Genomic DNA, 19,853 nt, shown 5'->3' on the forward strand with positions numbered 1-19,853 from the left:
AAAGGACAAGCACACAGGCACGGCTTGTCTTGTCCTTCAGCTTTGTCTTTTGCACTGTGAACTTCAAGGATATGGATTACCAACTTGCCCAGGCATTAGCATCGGTTACCCATTTTCAGCTACAGTGGGGCAGCATGGAGAGCCACTGTTGCAGTCCACTTTGCTCCGTAAAGCTTGGTAATGAGATATGGTAAAAATATAGAGCGCTGAAGTTCATAGGAAAAGAGTTGGTGCACCTTGCACTCGGCATCTGTGCTCCCCACTTCAGGGGTGAACTATGCGAAATATGTGGTTGCGCGGTCCCTTAAATGTGATGACAACAATAAAGGTTGTATTATCGCGGTTCCACTGCAGCAAGGGTGCAGAGGCCCTGAGCAGTATTTGTGGCCAGATCCGTAGTAATGCGAGTTATATCCGCACGTGCTGCTATGGTGCTGCGAATGGGCTGTCTTCAAAGCCAGTCCATTGCTTTGCTGAAGGCCTGTTCATCCCATTGAGATGCTCTGTGTGCGAGCGCGTTTTCTGAACGCTGGCTTCCCACCACAGGCGAGGCAGCCGGGAGGAAATCTGCAAGCAGTACAACACTGCCAAGGAGAAGTACGAGAAGGCCAAGGCAGTCATTCTGGAGCTGCGAACTTTCTTGCACGTAAGCCACTTCTTCTGACCTCTGCATCATGAGATTGAAACACTCCCCCCCCCCCCCCCTCTCTCTCTCTCTCTCTCTCTCTCTCTCTCTCTCATCTCTCTCTCTCTCTCTCTCTCTCTCTCTCTCTCTCTCTCTCTCTCTCTCTCTCTCTCTCTCTCTCTCTCTCTCCTCCTCCTCCTTTCCCCAGCTGGGATTGTGAATAAGCTGCATTGCAGACTGCCAATAGGGCAGATGTTTATCTTGCATTGTTGGTTTTCCAGAAATATTTCACCACTTTTCTTGGTGGCGTGTGCAGCTCTGAAAACTGCTCTCGAAGTGACTGCTTAGTTGTGATGTCACATTAGCAGATCTCCTTGGGCAGGTTGCTGGTATTGCTTAAACTGAAATAAAAATGGTTACAGAAACATAAACCAAGACATCCTTTTGTGTTACTTTGCTCTGTGTAGCAAGGGTTTCTGGAGGAAGTGCCAGGAAATTTTGCAAAAGTGCAGTAAGGTGTTGCTCAAAAGGCAAGACACGCTTGTCTGTAGCACTGCTCTTTGTACTTCTAGCCTTCTGCTGCCTTGGCTTAAAGTAATTGGGAGAGACCTACTGTTCAATTTGACTGCTTTTGCACCCCGCATTTGTTAGAAGAATTTGGCGCTCTATGGATGCACTAGCCACATAAAGTAGACCTTGCTTTTATAGATAAGCGTCTTGGACATTGTACAAGAGCTTGCAAATAAAGTGGCCCTCAACAAGGCCTTGTTAGCCGCTGCTCTGCACTCAATATAAGAGGCTGAGCGTCTCTTCTTCTCTCCCCCCTCCGCCCCGACTGTGCAGAAGATGAAGGCGATGACGGTTGAGCGCCAGAACAAGTACGTGATCCTGTGCCAGCAGACGGTGCTGCGCCTGCGCCTCATGTTCTCCTCCACGCTCATCCAGCAGAACTTCACGGGCAGCTTGGACTTTGACCACGACCGGGAGACCCTGCACATACGCGTGCGTACTCCTCCTCATCCTCCTCCCTCTCTTCTCCATCTTTTCTCCTCTGCCTTCTGTATGTGGGGCTGGAGTTTCTGTAGTTGAAGCTACGCTGGCGCTCAATGCGGATGGACCTGGCGGTAAAACCAGGGTTTAATACAGTAAAATCTTGATATAACGAAGTTGGTGAAATTCATAATTCACTTTGTTACATTAAAATTTCGCTACATTGAAATTCGTGGTTCAAATGAGGTGTTAACTGCGTGACACGGTTTCTGCGAACAAAATTGTGGCGCGCATACACGGCTGGTGCACTGTTCCTGTTTCTGTTGAGCTTAATTGTTGACGCGGGCATAAGGGTGAGCTGCATGGAGCGTTTTCTTGCTGCAAAAACGCACCTCACGAGCCACTGGCTCGCTGACGCAGCCGCAGAAGAGACTACCCACACAATGTGGGTAGCTCCACTTCTAATCGCTTGCCGAAACCCTGCACGAGCGGCAAACACAGTTGTTCATGCAGGCAAGAAGCTGATAATGTGGGCGGAATTTGCACTGTAAAATGGCATCTGCGCAGCTTTAAAGAGCTCATCAAATATCCTCCAAAGTGGTAAGCCTAGTTGTCGCTGGTGGGGCCAACCGGCATCCCCGAGTGCTTCGAAGCTCCCGCCATAGGCTGTGTGCCTCCCCATTGACTAAAGTTGTCAGGCTCCCCCACTGCCGCACGCAGCACGGGTCACTTTCTGGTCAAGGCAGAAGCCGCCGCCGCTACGCTATCGCGGACACGGCGGAAAAAAAAAAAAAAACAAGTGTGCAAGGCTCGCAAAAACCCACAAATGCTTTGCCGCCCACTTGCGGGAACTATGGAACCCAACAAGCATGAACAAACTCAAACGAAGGACAAAGCGGCAGCATGCAGCAGCGGCACCGTACGTAGTTTGTAGGCAAGGAGCTCATTCACGGACTCAGTGTCTTGCTGCATCCGCAGCATTGGCCGGCCTGTGTCGCCATTCGCTATTTATCAAGACCCCGTTTTGGTGCTTGCGTCTCCCAAAATCTACTCTTACAACCGAAATTTCATGCCTATTTGTCCGTGAAACTTCGTTACATTGAAATTTTGGCAAACAGGACTTCGTTTAGAGAGGGCGAAAATACATGGCGTGCACACGCTTGAAGTTAATAAAAATTACGTGGTTCATTATATCGAGGTTTGACTGTATACTCGGAATCCGGGCCCTGCTTCAGCACCCCTGCTGAAGGGCACGTGTATATTGGCACGGCACCTAGGGGACAACAGAAACTGGCCTTTGCCATAAACATTCATAGTTCGAAGCGCAGCTTAATAAAATAAACCCTCTTTTTCAAATAAAGAAACAATAAATTAGGCAATGTTTTGTAGAACAGCTCTGATGTGTGCGTCTTGGCGCATAATCGGATGGAAATCAGCTTGCATTTAGACGGACACAAGGACGGGAAGTGCACGACACTCTGTCAACTCTCAACTGATTTCTAACAGCAAAGCTGTTTAGCAAATCGTTCTAGTTTTGTGTCTGCCATTAAAATTGTGAAGTAGAAGCTGTAGAAGCTATGGCAATAGACGAAGCTGGAGATGAGTGCGTCAGCGTGCCGTCTGTGGCATTGTCGAACATTGAAAAAGAGTTTCTGTGCAGCAGTCCGAGCTAATCGTACCGATGACCTCCCGGCACCATGGTGTGTGCATATGTGTGTGTGTTTCCTTCAGTAAAAAATCTGTTTAGAGTCGGTGGTATGTCGTGTATTTCCTGTCCTCCTTCTGTTCATCTAAATGCAAGCTGATTCCCATCCCATTAGGTAATGACTACTTCTACGTTTTTGCGGTTGTTCCTCGTATGACTTACGGTAGCAGCCACAAGTCATTAAGTACTACTTCACGTGGAGGGGGGGGGGGGGGGGGTGCAACTGTGGACCACTTTTTCATACATGGGGCCTATGGGGAGTTTTGCAACAGGTATATATTGAGCAAGTCCGGTTGAAACTAAATACGGTGAAAAGAGTGGTTGGAACAGGCGCTGATTCTCATCTGTATTTGACAAATGTTAGCATCAGCCACAGATCAAGAGAATGCATGTCAGAGCTGATGTTTCCTACCTACTCACCTAAGCCAAAATACAAAAAAAAATGCAGTTTAGTTTTTGATAAACCCAAGGACGCAGGTTCAATTCCCGGTCGCGGCGGCTGCTTTTCTGATGGAAGTGAAAACGCCCGTGTGTTTGAGATTTTGACGCATGTTAACTCTTTCGCTACCTCGCCTATCAAAATCGATCAATTTGATCGATACTTTTGGGAGTGCCTTTTCATAGCGTTCCAGGCATTTGTCGAACAAGTAAAGCTGTTCGGAGTTAGATCAGAAAATGGCCTTTCAAAATCAGTTTTGTTTTCATTTTTGCAACGGAAACTTGATTTTTAACACACTTTTGAATCACCTGGGTGTGGATAAGGGGCGTGGTCATCGCGCGTCTTGGCTACCAATGAAGAATGCGTGCAACTCGTAATTACTCTGCACCAGCGCTTGTTTTTTGCTATCAGGGCGTGAATGGGGAACTAGCAAACGATTTTCAATCGTCAGGTTCGCGTTCTGACAGTAATAATCCCAGAAATTGGCTGAAAATGTCAAGCAGTGCCTGGTTGCAAAGCTACTTTATGATTTTAGGCAATTTTATTGCCTTTGTGCTCGTTGTACTAAGTACTGTGGTAGTTCTACTTACCCCAGGACCATTCGCAAACAGTTTACAACAGTTTCAGTTTCGTTTCTGCATCGTGAAATTCATATTTAGCGCTACTACGCAGTTACCCAACTTCAAGGCTACCTGCCATGGCACCTGAAGCGTCCGCGACTGATCCTCGAACAAAGCACGGCGCTCCTGATTTTCCCCCACCCTAACCTGATTTCTGCGATAAGAACTTCAGATGCAAGTCAAAAGGTCACATCCAGTCGCCAGATAACTGTTCCGCCGAGGACAGCACTTCCAACCGGCCTTACACTGCCAGCTGTTCGCCTTCCAGTTTCGTTTCCATGCGAGGTTATATCCGGTGGTCTAATGTTGCTGCTTAGTTGAACTGTCTATTTGGACGGAATCTCTGATAAGTTTTTGTACTGTTTGATTTGAAAAATGTTAGGTGGCGCTGCAATAGAGGAGGCTCGTTGTGCTGATCTTTTTCAGCGCGCAACTGCTACTCGGCCAAAGATCGCAGGGCACGATTCTAGCTCATCGTACCTCATTTTTGCGAGCAAGGCTACAATTGCGAGTAAGAAGATGATAATAAAGCTCAGCTGTATGTTTTGAGAGATAACTGACCGTGAACGACAACAAGCGTCAGCCACGGTGTTCCGTTTTCAACTTCATGCATGTTTTTTTCCGCATCGCGTGCTTGTCCCAAATATTGTGCTCGCTGTAAATGCAAAGTCAGCCATTGACAAGATGTTTTTACGTTATGTGGGGGCAAATTGGTGCCTCTGATAATGTCAAACCGCCAGATTTATGCGAGGGAACCACCCGAAATTGCACATTTTGAATTGGAGGTTGGGCTTCACCGCATGACACGAGCACCGTGCATGCTAACATTTTTTTTTTTATATATCTGACAAACTGTTCCGCGCAAGTCGACATTTTTTCTAGGGCGTGTTTTTGAAATGTTTTCCTACAAAATGTATATTCTAATTTTTTTCTACTACCAGTGGTTTGGTATACACAACTCCTCTTTTATCATTTTTTTCGACAACTTGACAAAAATTTTGGTTTTGATATTTATTTTTTTACAACTATGATATATAAAAACCTTTAAAAAACTGCTATTATTGGAAATGCCATTAAATAATCTGCATTTTGTGCTCCTGCAATTAGTGCCTAACCAATTTTTTAGCAGGAAAAAAAATGTTTTCTTGGACCCCTAAAATTAGTCAATTTTCGTTGGTAGCGAAAGAGTTAAAGATCCCCAGCTGGTCAAAATTAATCCGGAGCCCTCCACTACAGTGTGCCTCATCGCCTTCGTAGAGCTGGCGCGTTAAACCTTGTAATCAACCGATCGATGCTTTTGATGAAACAAGCAAGCTTCAGTGTAATGGAGTAATGGCTCGCGTGACTGCATTCCCGCTGAATGCCGGCTATGTTAGGCTTCCATGTAGCCGTAATGCTGACATCGTAGCAGAATTGAAATGAGCTGGCATGTTATAAGATACTCCTGTGCGAAGGAAAGCTTGACATTCACCTCCGTGCAGCCGTACGGCTACAAAGTAAAGCTGTACAGCTTTCTCAGAAACTTCGCAGTTCATCCTGGTCCAGGATTTGAACCCGGGACCACCGCTTAACCGCAGCAGTCACTCTACCAACTGAGCTAACCAGGAGGCTAGTCGTTTGTAGCGCGAGAGCGAATTGAGCAACAGCTCGAAGTGATAGACAGGTTTTACTCCACCTTCAGGAAATCCCCTACATCTGGATAATTAGGGTTTGTTTTTTTTTAATTGCGAAGTTTCTGAAAAAGCTGTACAGCTTTCCTTTGTAGCCATACGGCTGTATGTATTGAGGTGGATGTCAAACTTTCCTTTGCAGAAACTTACTCCGCCTTGGGGATTTCCCCTAACTCTGATCAATTAAGGGGGGACGTGGCTTTCAAAATCAACTTTTTTATTTCTTTGTGGATTTTGATGAAAATTGGCACAGCAACTGGAAATGCTTCCGTAATAACACCATAAAAATTTCAAGCTAATATTCTGAAAACTTTTTTATGTATTAAATTTTCTTTCTGTTCCGCTTGTACCGAGCTTGAGCGGCTTATAAAACATGATAGAAAATTTGTTCGAAGTGCTTTGCATTCCCAAATGAATGGACGAGGTCGTGACAGTTTTAGAATTTTTTTTTTACAACACAATGTTTTTTAGTTTTCATTTTTTTAGAGGTTAATGTGCAATAGGCATGTTGACTGTGAACGATTATGTGAATAAAAAAATCACAAAAAACAAATCTGGAAAACCAAGAGTGTCACGACCTGAACTGTTCATCAAGGAATGTAATGCAAGAAACGGAATCAAAATAGACCCAGCGGTCACAAAGAAATCCCTGGTACAAGCGACACAGGTGGCAAAAAAAAATGTTTTGAGAAAACGGCTTCCAAAGTTGCAACATAGGTTTCACTTATCAAAAGTCGTCACGGTTGTAGCCTTTCATGTCCTTTTGAACATGGGGCTTCTGGAATGCCTTGCCTTGAAATTGGAGTGCCTTTCACAGCCTTTCTCTTTCCAGAAAATATCATTTTCAGCTCCTCTGTGAAGAGTACATACCCCACTTTGCAGATCAAATGAAGGGGGAGATGGGTTTCAATGGGCTTTCAATGCAAAGTAGGTTAGCTGGTTGACTGTATCGCACTGAACAGCCTCCTTTTGCAGTGTTGTCACCATGGCAACAAGTTAAGCATTTTTTTTACTTAAATTTGAACATTTTTGGCTTTTTTTTATGTTTTATCATCTTGCCTGGCACAGCAACTTAGTACTCATACGTGCAGGTGTTCATTGCCAAAAGTTTGCATACCACAAGGATGAAAATGAGCTACTTTGAAGCTTGGTAGAGTATTCTGCATAACTCCCAACTTCAATGCAAGAGCATATTTTTTTACTACTTTTGACATTCAAGGCATCCAATATTTCTCGCAGCAAAGCCAGTATGCCCTGAGCAATGGAATCAATAATTTCACTAAAAAATCACTGTTAAATGCTGCGACAAACGTACATTTTTAATGCAGAGAACATATTTTTATTCCTATATTACTAACTCAAACCTGTTTGCATGAAAATTACAAGTGCACGGGAAACGTTGCGCAAGAAAGGCGATATGGCTCGCGCGCATCTTAGCGCACGCTTACCGCGACATATCGAACTTTGATTACAGCTGATATGGCTGGTCAGGTCGCTTTTAAGATTAAATCTAACGACGCAGGCATTAATTACAACTACTGGCGTTCAATCGTAACCGGTTGCCCAGTCATGTGCTGCCCCAATGCGCGTCGGCTATGCCGTGCGCGCCGCAGCGTTTGACGCGTCGACCGTTTCTTTCTCAAGGCTAGCGAGCCCACAGTCAAAACACAGCAATAACTAAGCGTGTAAACATCGCAAACCCGACCAAAAGTTCACTTCACGAACCGCTATTGCAAGCGCGCACACCGCGTCACCCTCCGGGGTCTGGCGACGGTAGAGTCACGCGCACCACGAAGCGTTCGATGACCTCCTCCTTTCGAGCCACACAACTTCCCGTAATCTGGCTCGTTATCTCCGGCATTCCCACCGCGATAACGTCCGTGTTGAATGCCATAGATTGAACAGAAACTCGGCCGAGCGAAGCGGCGAAAATGAACTCAAACCGCTCGCTACGCAGCTCAGGCGGCCGCCATCTTGCATTGCGCCCGTGACATCCAATCAGGAGGGTCGGTGTTCCGCGCCCCGACCGAGGACCAATAGCGCTTCAGCATCTATTTCTAGCTTCGTTTGTGCGTCGTTTCTTTTCTGCCGTTTGTGCGTTTGTGAATGAACGAAGATAAAAGAGACGAGCAGAACCGGAAAGACGATCGCTCGGCCGATCTAACCATATCAAAATGGCCGCGCCCGGTGGCACCGGTGCGGAGATAGAGCGCTCCGAAAATTGCCGTTTTTTCGCCCTTTTGCGCTGATAGTTTGTCACCGCGCCTGACAAAAGTATTTTTTTATGCCACTTTGCGACGCTTTTCAGCCTAAAAACTTTGCAGACGCATAGAATAGGAAACATAGAAGCCGAATATGCGGGTTTCAAAAAAACGATGTTTTGGTCATTTTTCCGAAGTTGAAAGCCGCGTCCCCCCTTAAGATACTCCTATGTTGACAGCGTCGGTTACTCGAAGAGGAAGTGTTGCTGGGGGCTGTGTGCACTTCGCGCAATCCTAAGCATTGCCCCAGGCTTCCACTCACTCAAATGATGGCCAACGGGATGAAACAAGTTCCGTCTTTCTCACAACCCGACAGGCAACGAAAAAAATGCAAATACAGGTGTGCTTACCTCTTGTGTGAGACTGAAAGCAGCTTGCTTTCTTTGTGCCATAAAATCAGTCACGCTTGAATGTTAAAGGGACACTGAAGTGAATTTGTCAAGCTCCCGTTTTTGCTTGGACTGCGTAGACTGGCTCAAATTACACACTTTTCATCGTTTATCCGGTTGACAAATCGGTAAATTATTTTACAAAGCGCGAAAGAAGAAAAACTACCATGCGCGGTTTGCGGCGGCCGCACCAACTAAAGCTGTGACGTTAGGAGGAGCGGGCACCGTGATTGGACGATGCCCAAGGTGAGCAACCAAACAAGTTTCGGTTTCGGTTTCGGTTCTGTAAAACACAACCGGTGGCGTTATTGGATGGGCATTCTCAATAACTCAGTAATCATCGTACCGCGCTTCTGCCATGTTGTCAGCTGTAAAAATGCATAAAGATAAGCCTCCCAGGACGGCTTGGAATCGTAGCATTCACTAGCGAGGCCTACGCAGTGCATGGACGCCCTCCGCGTAACCGCAGACGCCCAAATGTCATGCGCTTTCCCCCCATATTTCGAGCTTGCCTCACTCATGCCTGTACCGTAAAAAGCGTGTTCGCACCAGGCCAAGGGTCTGTTCATTCTGGCCTGTGCCCACTGCCTGCAAGCAGTCGGTGCTTATGGCAACAGCACGCCAACGAGAACTCGCTAGCGCGCCAGTGCCAGCCTGCGCGCGTTCTGTGAACTAGTTCCTGGAGCCATGAACGTTGCGGCCCCAAAAAAAGGTGAACTCAATGTAGAAAAAATCGGCAGAAAACGAAAAAGTTAACTTACAAAAAAAAAAAAAAGCACTTACCCGCGGCGACTCGAACTCGTGACTTGCAAAACACTTGCGACAACACACCTAGCGCCCCAGAACACTGGGCCACGAGACCGGCTCAGCCGACCTTGGTAAAATAAGGTATATATTGTACAACACGTTTACACTTTTATTTAGTCTTGGCATTTCAAGCAGCTTAGGTGACTATTTGTTGTATTGCGCTCGTGCAGTAAGCATACCCCGAGTTTCCACAATAGCTCACGTCTAGCAATTGCATTTCGTAGACGGAAAAGCGTTCGCAGATGCGTAGTCGTGCTGCTGACAGCTGTGGTTGTTCGCCCAGCGCAAAAAAGTGCTTCCCGCACCCTAGTTTTACGCTGCACGGTAAAATATCAGTTGATTTTATTTCCTTAGTACCTATATTGACTTCGCTGACTCTTCTCCCGCCTTCAAGAGGCCTTATATTTTCCTACGGCGTACCAGTCAGCGAAGCGTCGCATGTGCACTTGTGCAGCGCTTGTGTGAAGCGACCTTGACTTGGAGCTAGATACAGTGTACAAACTAACCAAGTAAAGAAAGGCCCATTCTTCCATTCACAAACGTGTCCTGGCTTCGTTTCAACTGAGCGAACGAATTGCGACGACCCGTCGGCGGCCGGCGGACGAAACGCTGGGCCAACTGACTCTGTCTGAAGGCCGGGGAGCCGTGCAGTAGCGCAGCCAATTGCAAGCTCGGCACCTTCTGACGTCACACAAAAACTCCACAGAAAATGGGCGAGCGTAAAGAGAGGAGGACAGCATTTTCAAATTAATTTTTCTACTAAATAAAATCGCTTAAACGCGCCCAGAGTGGTCGAAACATGGCCTGGGGACTCCGGGCTACAATTTGCGCTAGTAATCCCGCAATGTTTACATATCACTTCAGTGTCCCTTTAAGCTTCTGCTTCGAATTCTTCTTGGACTAATAACGTTTGGCGTGGCCTACAAAATTTCGACAAAGACTGTACGTTGTGAGTGTCCATGGTTTCGACACACCCACCTGCTGTCCAGTGTTGGGAAAGTTTGTTCCAGTAAGCAGAGGCTGCATTCCAATTCGCGGGCATCTTGGTAGACAGCCTATGAAGCAGTCTAACTAGACGTCTTAAGGGGTAAAAATAGAACGGCGCCGCGATCCCAAACACGACACCAGCGCAGACGACAGCCTCGGAGCAGACATGTTGAAAAACGCAAGCCGCAGGTTTCATAACTAATATTACCGTTGTTATTACAAACATTACGTGATTTAAAAATTAAACAACGTCATCTTCACCACTCGTAAATTATACTAAATATTTCAATAGAAGAAGTGCTTTTGTTTCAACATTAATACGCAAAAAGGGGGCTCTGGTGTGACTTGTTAGTTTAGACAGGAAGGTAGTCTGCATCGTTGCTGACTTTGATGCCGTCTCCTCGAAGCAGTCTTCGTTGACTGCTTCGTTCGAATTGGAACTGTGCTTAACATGGTTGGCTGTCCGCAAAGACGGCAACGGAGCTGTCTAAAGGGGAAATTCGAATGCACCCAGAGTCATCCACATTCAGCAGATAGTGCCGTCTTGCGTGCGTAGGTGGAGCCCCGCAAGGACCGTGCTGCTGCGAGCGGCCAGTCGGCAGCCCCCCAGGACCTGAAGGCCCTGTCCGGTGGGGAGCGCTCCTTCTCCACGGTCTGCTTTGTGCTGGCCCTGTGGGACACCATGGAGTGCCCCTTCCGCATCATGGACGAGTTCGACATCTTCATGGTGAGGGCGCCATGATGAGCGGCGCGTGCCTCTTCTTCTTTCCGCAAGAAGCGGGGAGGTGTGCGATTTCAGGGGCTCGTGCACGGCGAGATTAGTGAAGTACTAACACCAATTTTCGGCGTTAATATTGTTGCACGGCGTTAATATTGTTGCACAATACCCTGGCTGAAATATGAGCGGCCTGCAACGCGAAGAACATGCTTTAATTGGATCTCATTTATCGCGCTGACGGAGCAGCACGCGGAGTGGCACTCAGCAAATGGACATTAGCGTGACATCATACCGTGGTAGCCAAAAGAAGTGACGCGGACAGCGCTCGTCAAAAACTTGTGACTTCACTTCACATGCGCAGTCCCGTGAGCGGCGACTGGGCGCTGGCGCATTCACAAACGGGTGCATGTAGCCAGAGCTACAGGCATAACCGCTGCCCAGGAAGGCACTGTTGGCAAAAATAAAGTTCCACACACTGGAAAGGAAGCGATAACATAGCCCGGAATCACAAGAGAGGTCGCTATCATGAATTTTATTGAAAGCGGTCATCGAATTTCCACCGCAATGGTAGGCCTAGCACCTCCAGGCAGCTCAGGCTCGGCCGTTCAGCTCCGGCGGCGGTGTGGTCGAAACAATGCCCCCACCACCCTCCGCAGTGTTTTGACGTCTGCACAAAGCAGTGAGGTCATGCCGGGATTCTGTCATGTGTGCCTTTTAGGATGAAAGCGTGGGAATTTGAAACAAACGATTTTCAGGGCGTTCAATGTGATTAATTATCGCGCGCTGAGGTATTTAAAGTGCTGTTTGAGGTTTGCCAGACCATTGAGCATCGATAAAAGCAATAAAAGTGGAACGTAAAAGTGTCAGTACTCCTTTAATGGGGAACATATCTTCACTATTGCCTGGACAAAATTTGCAACGTGATTCCAAAAACTGGATTTTATTAATGCCAGTGTTCTAAGAGAGCGAGCTTGGAGTGTGTACCAACGAGAATTCTTGGGGATTTGGAAGAGTCTGGAGAACAGAGGGATTGTGTACCTCTGTCGTACAAAGCTAGTGACAGTTCCGCCTAGCGTCACTAAATAAAGGCTTTTAGAGTATCGGCACTCTTTTCCGTCATTGTTATGGGCCGCCAGGATTTTAATTGGTCCGTCGGCACCACGTGATATTTGTTTACATGTGGGTGCAGCCATTTTGTTTTTGGGCGGCCCTCCTCTCTCTCTCCCTGCTGCGCGGACGCTAGAGCGGCCGGTCAAACTCTGCCCGTCACAACCGCAGGCAGTTTCGTTAGGAGAGATGGCAACACTGCAAGCCAGAAACAAAATGGCCCCCAGACGCTTCCGGGTGCACGAAGTGGCGCTACTCTTAAGCGTAGCTTATTTAGTGACGCTAGTTCCGCCCATAGAATAGGAACATCTTGATGATCTTGGCTGTAGCCTTCCAGTGAGACTGCGCAAGCCAGAGAGGAAATGCGCTTTGTACAGGCCAGGCTCCTTATACCAAGCTGTAGGGGACTAGCCCACCGGATTGTCCAATATTGGGGGGTTCAACTCTGCGCACATGTATGGTGGGAAAAGGGGGTGTGTTTGCTCCGCATTCCGGAGGTGACTGTTCAGAATGGGGCTTGGGCATGATGAGGGCTTGGGCATGATGAATTTCCCAAACTGGCCACGCAGTGTGCGAGGGCAGTGTTCACCTGGCTTTCTCTTCTGCAGGACATGGGCAAACGGCGGGTGAGCCTGGAGATGATCCTGGAGATGACCAAGCGCAAGTCGGGCTGCCAGTTCGTCTTCCTCACACCCCTGGAGATGCCCTCCATCAAGGCTCTGCAGGACGTCAACATCATGATCATGCCCGAGCCCAGCCGCAAGCGCAAGGGAGCCGCACTCAACGGCACCACAGCCAACAACCACCACCACAACCCCGGTGATGCCGACAAGAACGACCAGTAGGGCCAGCAACGACATGTCCGGGGCTGCTCACTGTGTGGGGGGCGGAACAGTACCTTGAGCTAAGCATCTGTGATATATCATAGTGGACGGGTAACGATTTCCACCAGGCATCTACGCATCATAGATAGAATATTTTACTGCACGGAGTGGAAGGTATTCTGTACCTCCCTTCGCTAACAATAACTAGGAGGATTTGAAAGTTGATATATACGTAACCAGATTGGAGGGGAAGTTTCTTCGCAAGAAGGCACACTTCCAGTCTGCTTCGTATTTTTGAAGTATGTGAGTGGGCGTGAGTGCAACTTTGTATTGGCGCGGAGGTTGGGTGTTTGATCTGTAAAGTATTAATTTTATTAGTCACGTTCGTAATCCATTTGGTGAAGACGTGCTTATTTTTAAGTGATTTCTATCAGTTGCGAATTCGTTTCAGTTTGTCTAGTCTTTGTGTTTCTAGTGAGAGCTAAATCTTGACCATTCGTATTTTAGTGATTTATTGTTTGCACGCTGCCTGCTGGTTTGTACGCTGCCTGTTTTTTAACATGTGCTTGCTGTGATCTTTGTCCAAAGTTTGGAATAAAGTGGCAAGTTGAGCTATTATTTCCACATTGAAACAGCGTCGCCTCTACGTTAACATTTTTCACAGCACACAAAGGGAGCCCGTGCCAGATCCTGCCACATGTGTTGTTATGCTGGGATATTTTCTAGTTGTGACCTGTGCACAGATGTGTTCCAGTCGAAGAGGGAAGAAATCTGCAGAAACTGAGAGAATTGTCTATAATGTGTGGCATTTTTATGCCACTTGTCTAGATTGCGAGTTCTTCACAGCCAAATTTATTTGTTTTTCTAAATTCTGTCCAACCAATTATCTCCATTTACCTTATTATAACATACAGCTGTTACTTCTGCCAAATCTGCATTTTTGTAAATGCACGGTTCGCAATTTTCGCTGTTTTTCAACAGCGAAGCTGTTGAGCAAATCGTTTGTGTGTGGTGTCTGCAGTTTTAAAAAGCAGTGTAGACCATTTATGATGTAACCGCTTATAGTGTGGGACCAGATATAACACGGGTTTTTGTGACCACCGGCTTCCCTCCCATAGAACTCAATGCATAAGCATACCACTTAAAACGCGGTTGTCTGAAGTGGAATACTGTCTATAGTGCAGTTCTTTGGCAGGTCCGCTAATCGATCAGCGCAGCTCGAGCATCATTTTAAGGTAGCAAAAGAAGAAAAAAATTCAATTAGCCACCTGATGCAGCGCTCTCTCCTTGCTCTCCTCCAACTTCGACACAGAAAAGAAAAAAATAGGCACCCTTTAGTTCGCGTGTTCCGTTTGCAAACGCTAGGAAATTGAGCTGCACTCCCTCTAAACACAAAGCAAGTTAAAGCCGCGCACACCGTTTGTATGATCCTGCAGCAGTGGTGCACGTTAAAGATCCCCACGCGCTCAGAATTAATCTGGAGCCCTCCACGACGCGCCTCATCGCCTGTGTAGCGCCGGCGCGTTATACCTTATAATAATTCAAAAAGACAAAACAAAGACCTTGCCTGCTTTTAATAACCAGTCTGACAAGAAGCCACAGGCACACCACCGGACTCTCCGGCGTTGAACGCCTAAAACCGCTTTTAGGACTGCAATTCCTAGAAGTCTTTATCCGGCACGGACGAGTCTCACATTGGAAGCACTGGAGGCGGCATCGCTCTTCACCAGCTGACTTCCTTTCTTCATGTGTCAATGGCTGGTTTCAGTTTCACTCACATGTTGGACCGTGGCTGTGCTGACCATTTCAACGTGGAAGACGTTCGCATGTGCCACGTGCAGACGCTCGCACCTCCCGTTGCACGCTGGCTTTCGACATGCGAGGTTCGCATTTCGAACTTTCCACACAAAAGGATGAGTACAAGCTTTGTATAGGTTCGAGTGTCAACGTAGCAATTATTGTAGGCATGTTTCATCATAAACCTGATATATCTGTACCACCTGATATGATCTCAAGGGGAGTAAGGGCACCGTAAGTAACATTTCTTTCACATGCTACATCATGGGTGTTGTGTCACAGATTAGTATCAGCCTCCCGGCCCGTAATGGCAATCTTTCGAAGGCCTTTTTATGACCTTGCGATGTCTGTTGCATTACCTCCACAGCTTGGGTGCTTCAGGAAGATAATCGATCTGAAACGGCCTAGAAGTGTTACTCATGTTTTAAAGCAGTTCAAGCATGCCAGATGCAATGGTAACAGCTGTTTTCTGCAAGAGGAATTTCATGCAAAGGATATCACAAGGTATGAGTACTTGTACACGATAAAACAGTGCATTGAAGCGACAGCAGAAGTGCATCTGGAACAAACAGGCACGTTTGTGAGACACATTGTTTCCTGGTCAGTGACTAACATAGATAAAGTGACAGTCATGATTACAATAGAAGTGGCATCTAACGAAAATTTCACAAGCAAATTTCAAGGCTTGTGCCTAAAATTTTGTGCTTTAGCAAATAATGAAGTGTCAGCAACTGTGCTCAAATGACCATCACTTTTGCGAACTGAAATTTTCGGAGAGCTGTTAATAGGAGGGGTTTATTGTGCGAGGCCTACAAAAGCCTTTAGCGTGGAGCATGGAGGAAAGAACCTTTTCTTTCCTCCATGGCGTGGAGCCTGTGGCGACAGTGTGCAAAACCAAGATGGCGGGGCAACTCTTCTCCCGCGCTGCAAGTGCTCTGAGGGGGTGCTCACCCGTTCTTGTGGTTAGTATTATTACACAATTCGCTTCCTTTACTTAACCCTGGCTGAAGCATGAACGGCCTGTGAGACAGAACATTTCAATCTGACCTCATTTATCGTGCTGACGCAACAGAAGAGGAACGGCGCCGGCTGCGTGCAGCCAGCGGACGTCTCGATTGACATCACCCGCCACAAGCAAAAGAAGGCTACGTAGGCCACGGGCCTCCAACGTGCGGCGGAAACCCGTGACGTCACTTCACACGCGCGGCTTAGCGTGCGGTGGTAATGCGCTGTCAGCGTTCACTAACTGATTCACGTACGTAGGTAGAGCAACATGTGTAAACACTCGCCAGAATGGCACTCTTGCCAAAAACAAAGTTCCACGCGCGGGAACGGAGCTGATAATAAAGCCTAGGACCGCGATAAATGTCCCCATGGGCGGTTTTTTAGATGCAGAGCATCTTATAGCGGCGGCCTGAGGCTGTCACTCGTCGTCGGTGTGCGCCGTCCGTCCGCACCCGCCAGCTGTGCGATAACGCGCGCTCGTACCCTCCTCTCCCCTCCTCCTCTCCACGCCGTCTGTGCGCTGTCGCGCTCCTCCCTCCGCGGCTCCACCCTCACCAGCTGTGATAAGCGCGCATGCGCGCTCTCTCTCATCCTCCTCTCTACGTCAGCTGCTACCGCGCGCTCGTACCCTCCTCTCTCCTGCTCCTCTTCGCGTCGTCTTCGGGTTGGCGCGCTTCTCCCTCCGGGTGCGCGCTCTCATACATTCAAAGTACTCAAGCAATGTGTGATGATGATGGTAACCATTCGCAATTTAATACGGAATAACAACGTAACAACACCAACAACGTAATACCGTAATTAACAACGCAATAAACGCCGGTATAGCAACAAAGATGCTCTGCATCCTCACGATCCCCCTCGGGGAGGTGCGGGTAATTTTTTTGAAAGCGGTCATCCACGGCCATGGTAGGCCTAAATGCCGTTAGGCAGCTCAGCCGCTCAGTGTCTGCGGGGCCATAGACAGAAAAAAGAAAATCTTTCTCTGCCGGGGCGTCAAATTCAGCAACGCCTCCACCGGCATTTTAAAAGTAATAGAGGGATTGTGTGAGGGGATACGGGTGGCTGCTGAAATTATTAATGCGAAAGCATTCCGCAAAAATCTGGCGCCGGCGTTGTCGCCCTATGATTGTACCGAATATCTCATTGGCTGCTGCGTCAATTGCATATCCAGCGATCACGCATCACTAGTAAATTAGTAGATTCACAAGAAAATTTGGATTGCAGTGCTTTCTAAAAGAACAGACTAATGATATCAGAGGCTGCCGTATACACGACTTCTGAGCCACTGGTGCAGATCAGTAATTAAGCTCGTCTAGTGCTCGCTGTACCCCACACCTCTTAGGAAAGGTAAGAGACCCACTGAGTCTATACAGTTTCTTTTATTTGTTGAAGAATGTAGTTTACTGGTCGTGACAAAAGTAAAAAGTATACAAATGACGTTTCGGGAGCACTATATGCCTCCCGTGTTCACACTGCAGCAACCCACTGGACGTCCCTAGTTTATGTATACTCAGCAGCATTTTTATTTTGCATAGATAAAGTCCAAGGTGTTATTGTTCCTGTTTAGAGTGTTCGGCGTTGTCTGGAGGTCGAGTGACTCGTAGTTTCGGCGGGTTGATACATTATTTTTCTTTGTTGGTATCTCTAATTCGTCACAGTTAATCTTATGGCCGATTTTCTTCGAATCCTCGACGATTGCGTTTTTACTGCGAAGCAATATATGTCTAACGCAATGTGTAATCGCAAATACCTCTGTGACGGGGCCATCACTATCCGTCGATCAAAAACATAGCGCTACCGGTGACATGCTCCTTGTGCTGCTGGGAGATTTGAAGTCTCTTGGCTCAATGCACCCTGTCCTCCGTAATCGAGCGGTTTTGGCCTGGGTTGGTGTGTTATACTCAAATAGTAAAATGCCGATGGCGGGGAAGGTAAACGGACAGGCACATGTTTGGCCGCTAGAATAAAGCTCGAGGCCTTCCAGGTTTTAACTCGCTATGGGATGGACACGTGTTCGCTTGGAGGGAGTAGAGTGAGAATTGAAGATGCATCGGTCCAAACAAGTGCGAATGGGTGCCAAAACAAAGAAAAGCTCTACCACCGCCGTTTCCGTCTCACGTTCCAGCTCGTCAAGTAGCTGCGAATCTTTAGCGGATGAACAGCAACTTGCTTGCTCGGAATGCCGACGTGAGCCACTATTGTTCAGATTAAGGGCTTTCAGAGCGATATTTTTGATGGTGTCTTTCACTTCTAAGTTCGCTCACATAACCGGTTGTCGGCTTATGCGTGCACTGCACGGGTTGGAAGTGAAAGGTGGTGAGAGGGGGGAGTACACACGCAGCTATAGGTTTCATGCCCTTACTAATGACGTGTCCGTTGTGCTGCCGGGAGATTTTAGCGTGGACGTCGAAAGGTTCAAATTTCAATGCGACCTGTCTGGTGTCCTCATTGGTCGAATGGATTGGGTTGGTGTATTACACAGACAGCAAGATGACTATGACGGGGGGGAGGAAGAAGAGTGGAAACTAAAAAAGCGTCAGTCCGAACAGAAGCGTGAATTGGAGCGAAAACAACGGAAAGCTGCTGCTGTTGTCGCTTGAATTTCTCAAGTTTTAGCTGGTCGAGTAGCTGTGAATCCCTCCCGGATGAACAGCAACTGGCAAGCTTGGAACGCCGACGTTGGCCAATATCACTCGTTCAGCTTAAAGGGCTTTCAGAGCGACATGTTCGACAGTGTCTTTCATTTCTAAGAACACGCTCATGACCAGTTGCCGGCTTATGCATGCACGGTTGGGAGGGGAAGGAGGGGGGGCGGGTACATGCAGCTAGATGTTTCATACCCTTGTTTATGACATGTCCGTTGTGTTGGCGTGAAGTTTAAACGTGGCCGTCAAACAGCCCAATGCGACCGGTCCGGTGTCCTCAGTAGTAGAGGGGTTTCGGTTGGCGTGTTACACAAGCAGTAAGATGCCTAAGATGCGGACGGGAAAGAGACAGCTCTACGTTTGTCCCCCGTGGGAGAGCTCGGGTCTTTCCAAATTTTATTCAGGTAATTGGACAGGAAGTATACTCCTCGGGTGCACTCCGTGGAGGGCGTGCAGCTTCGCAGGTCATCCGTTTTCACAGAGTGGGAAAGCACAAATTTTAAATGCAGAGCATTTCTTTAACTCACGATGTCACCCGTTCTTGGCGTCCGTAGTTGTCCGCATCGCTCGCCTCGACATGCCCGGCTCAGACGTTTCGCTATCGGCGCGATCAACATTCGATAGCGCGCCCAGGCACGTTTCAAGGACACTCTCTCCCCTCTCTGGGACTCAACGTGCGCCGAGGCTGCCCATTTTACTGCTGACGAGCGCTCTCTCGTCAGCAGTTTCCACAAGTGCAACAACATTAACGTAACGCAAACTACTTAACGTCGTGCGCCCCCGGAAATGCTCTGCATTTGATCGTGCCCCTCGCGAGGGGGATGTTTCACTGCGTCGCCATGCGAGCAGTTTGCCACGCTTTAGTTTCAATTCCGTATCTCCCCGCCGCGGCCGTGGAGAGAAGGCGGCCGGCCGCGACTCTCGCCACCGCGGCGATGCGGTTGCGAGTTGCGCTAGGAAAGCGAGCGTCGTCTGCTAGCGGGGAGCGGAACGCGTTCCGCTCGGCATCTCCGGTCTTCGCCACTTCTGGCTGCGCACTGCAAAAGTTTCTTCCTCGTCTTCGTCTTCCTTGCTGCGGTCGCTGCTTCGCAATCCACAATGATGATTACCAACGGCGACACCTTGCACTGGTCTTTGACGGACAACGGCGCAATAATTGATCTGCAGACCAAGTCGATAACTTTTTTTATACTATTTCCTTCCGTACGTCATTCTGGTATTGCTTCAGGCGTCTCGAGAAGTCCTTCTTTTCGTTCATGCACAC

At 47.9% G+C, this 19,853-nt stretch overlaps 1 protein-coding gene across 1 annotated transcript; it reads left to right on the top strand.

Moving 5' to 3' along the window:
- Positions 1 to 546: 546 nt before the first annotated feature.
- Positions 547 to 13,795, top strand: Smc6 (Structural maintenance of chromosomes 6; the record flags this gene model as incomplete). Its single annotated transcript, XM_077690959.1, is given in 4 exon segments — positions 547 to 646; positions 1,469 to 1,627; positions 11,050 to 11,220; positions 12,927 to 13,795. Coding segments are annotated over 4 exon segments (667 nt in total), but the record flags the coding sequence as incomplete, so codon positions are not given.
- Positions 13,796 to 19,853: the final 6,058 nt, after the last annotated feature.

The sequence above is a fragment of the Haemaphysalis longicornis genome, unplaced genomic scaffold (genome assembly GCF_048455015.1).
Source record: "Haemaphysalis longicornis isolate Haplotype H1 unplaced genomic scaffold, Haemaphysalis longicornis Haplotype H1 scaffold_10, whole genome shotgun sequence".
Lineage (NCBI taxonomy): Eukaryota > Metazoa > Arthropoda > Arachnida > Ixodida > Ixodidae > Haemaphysalis > Haemaphysalis longicornis.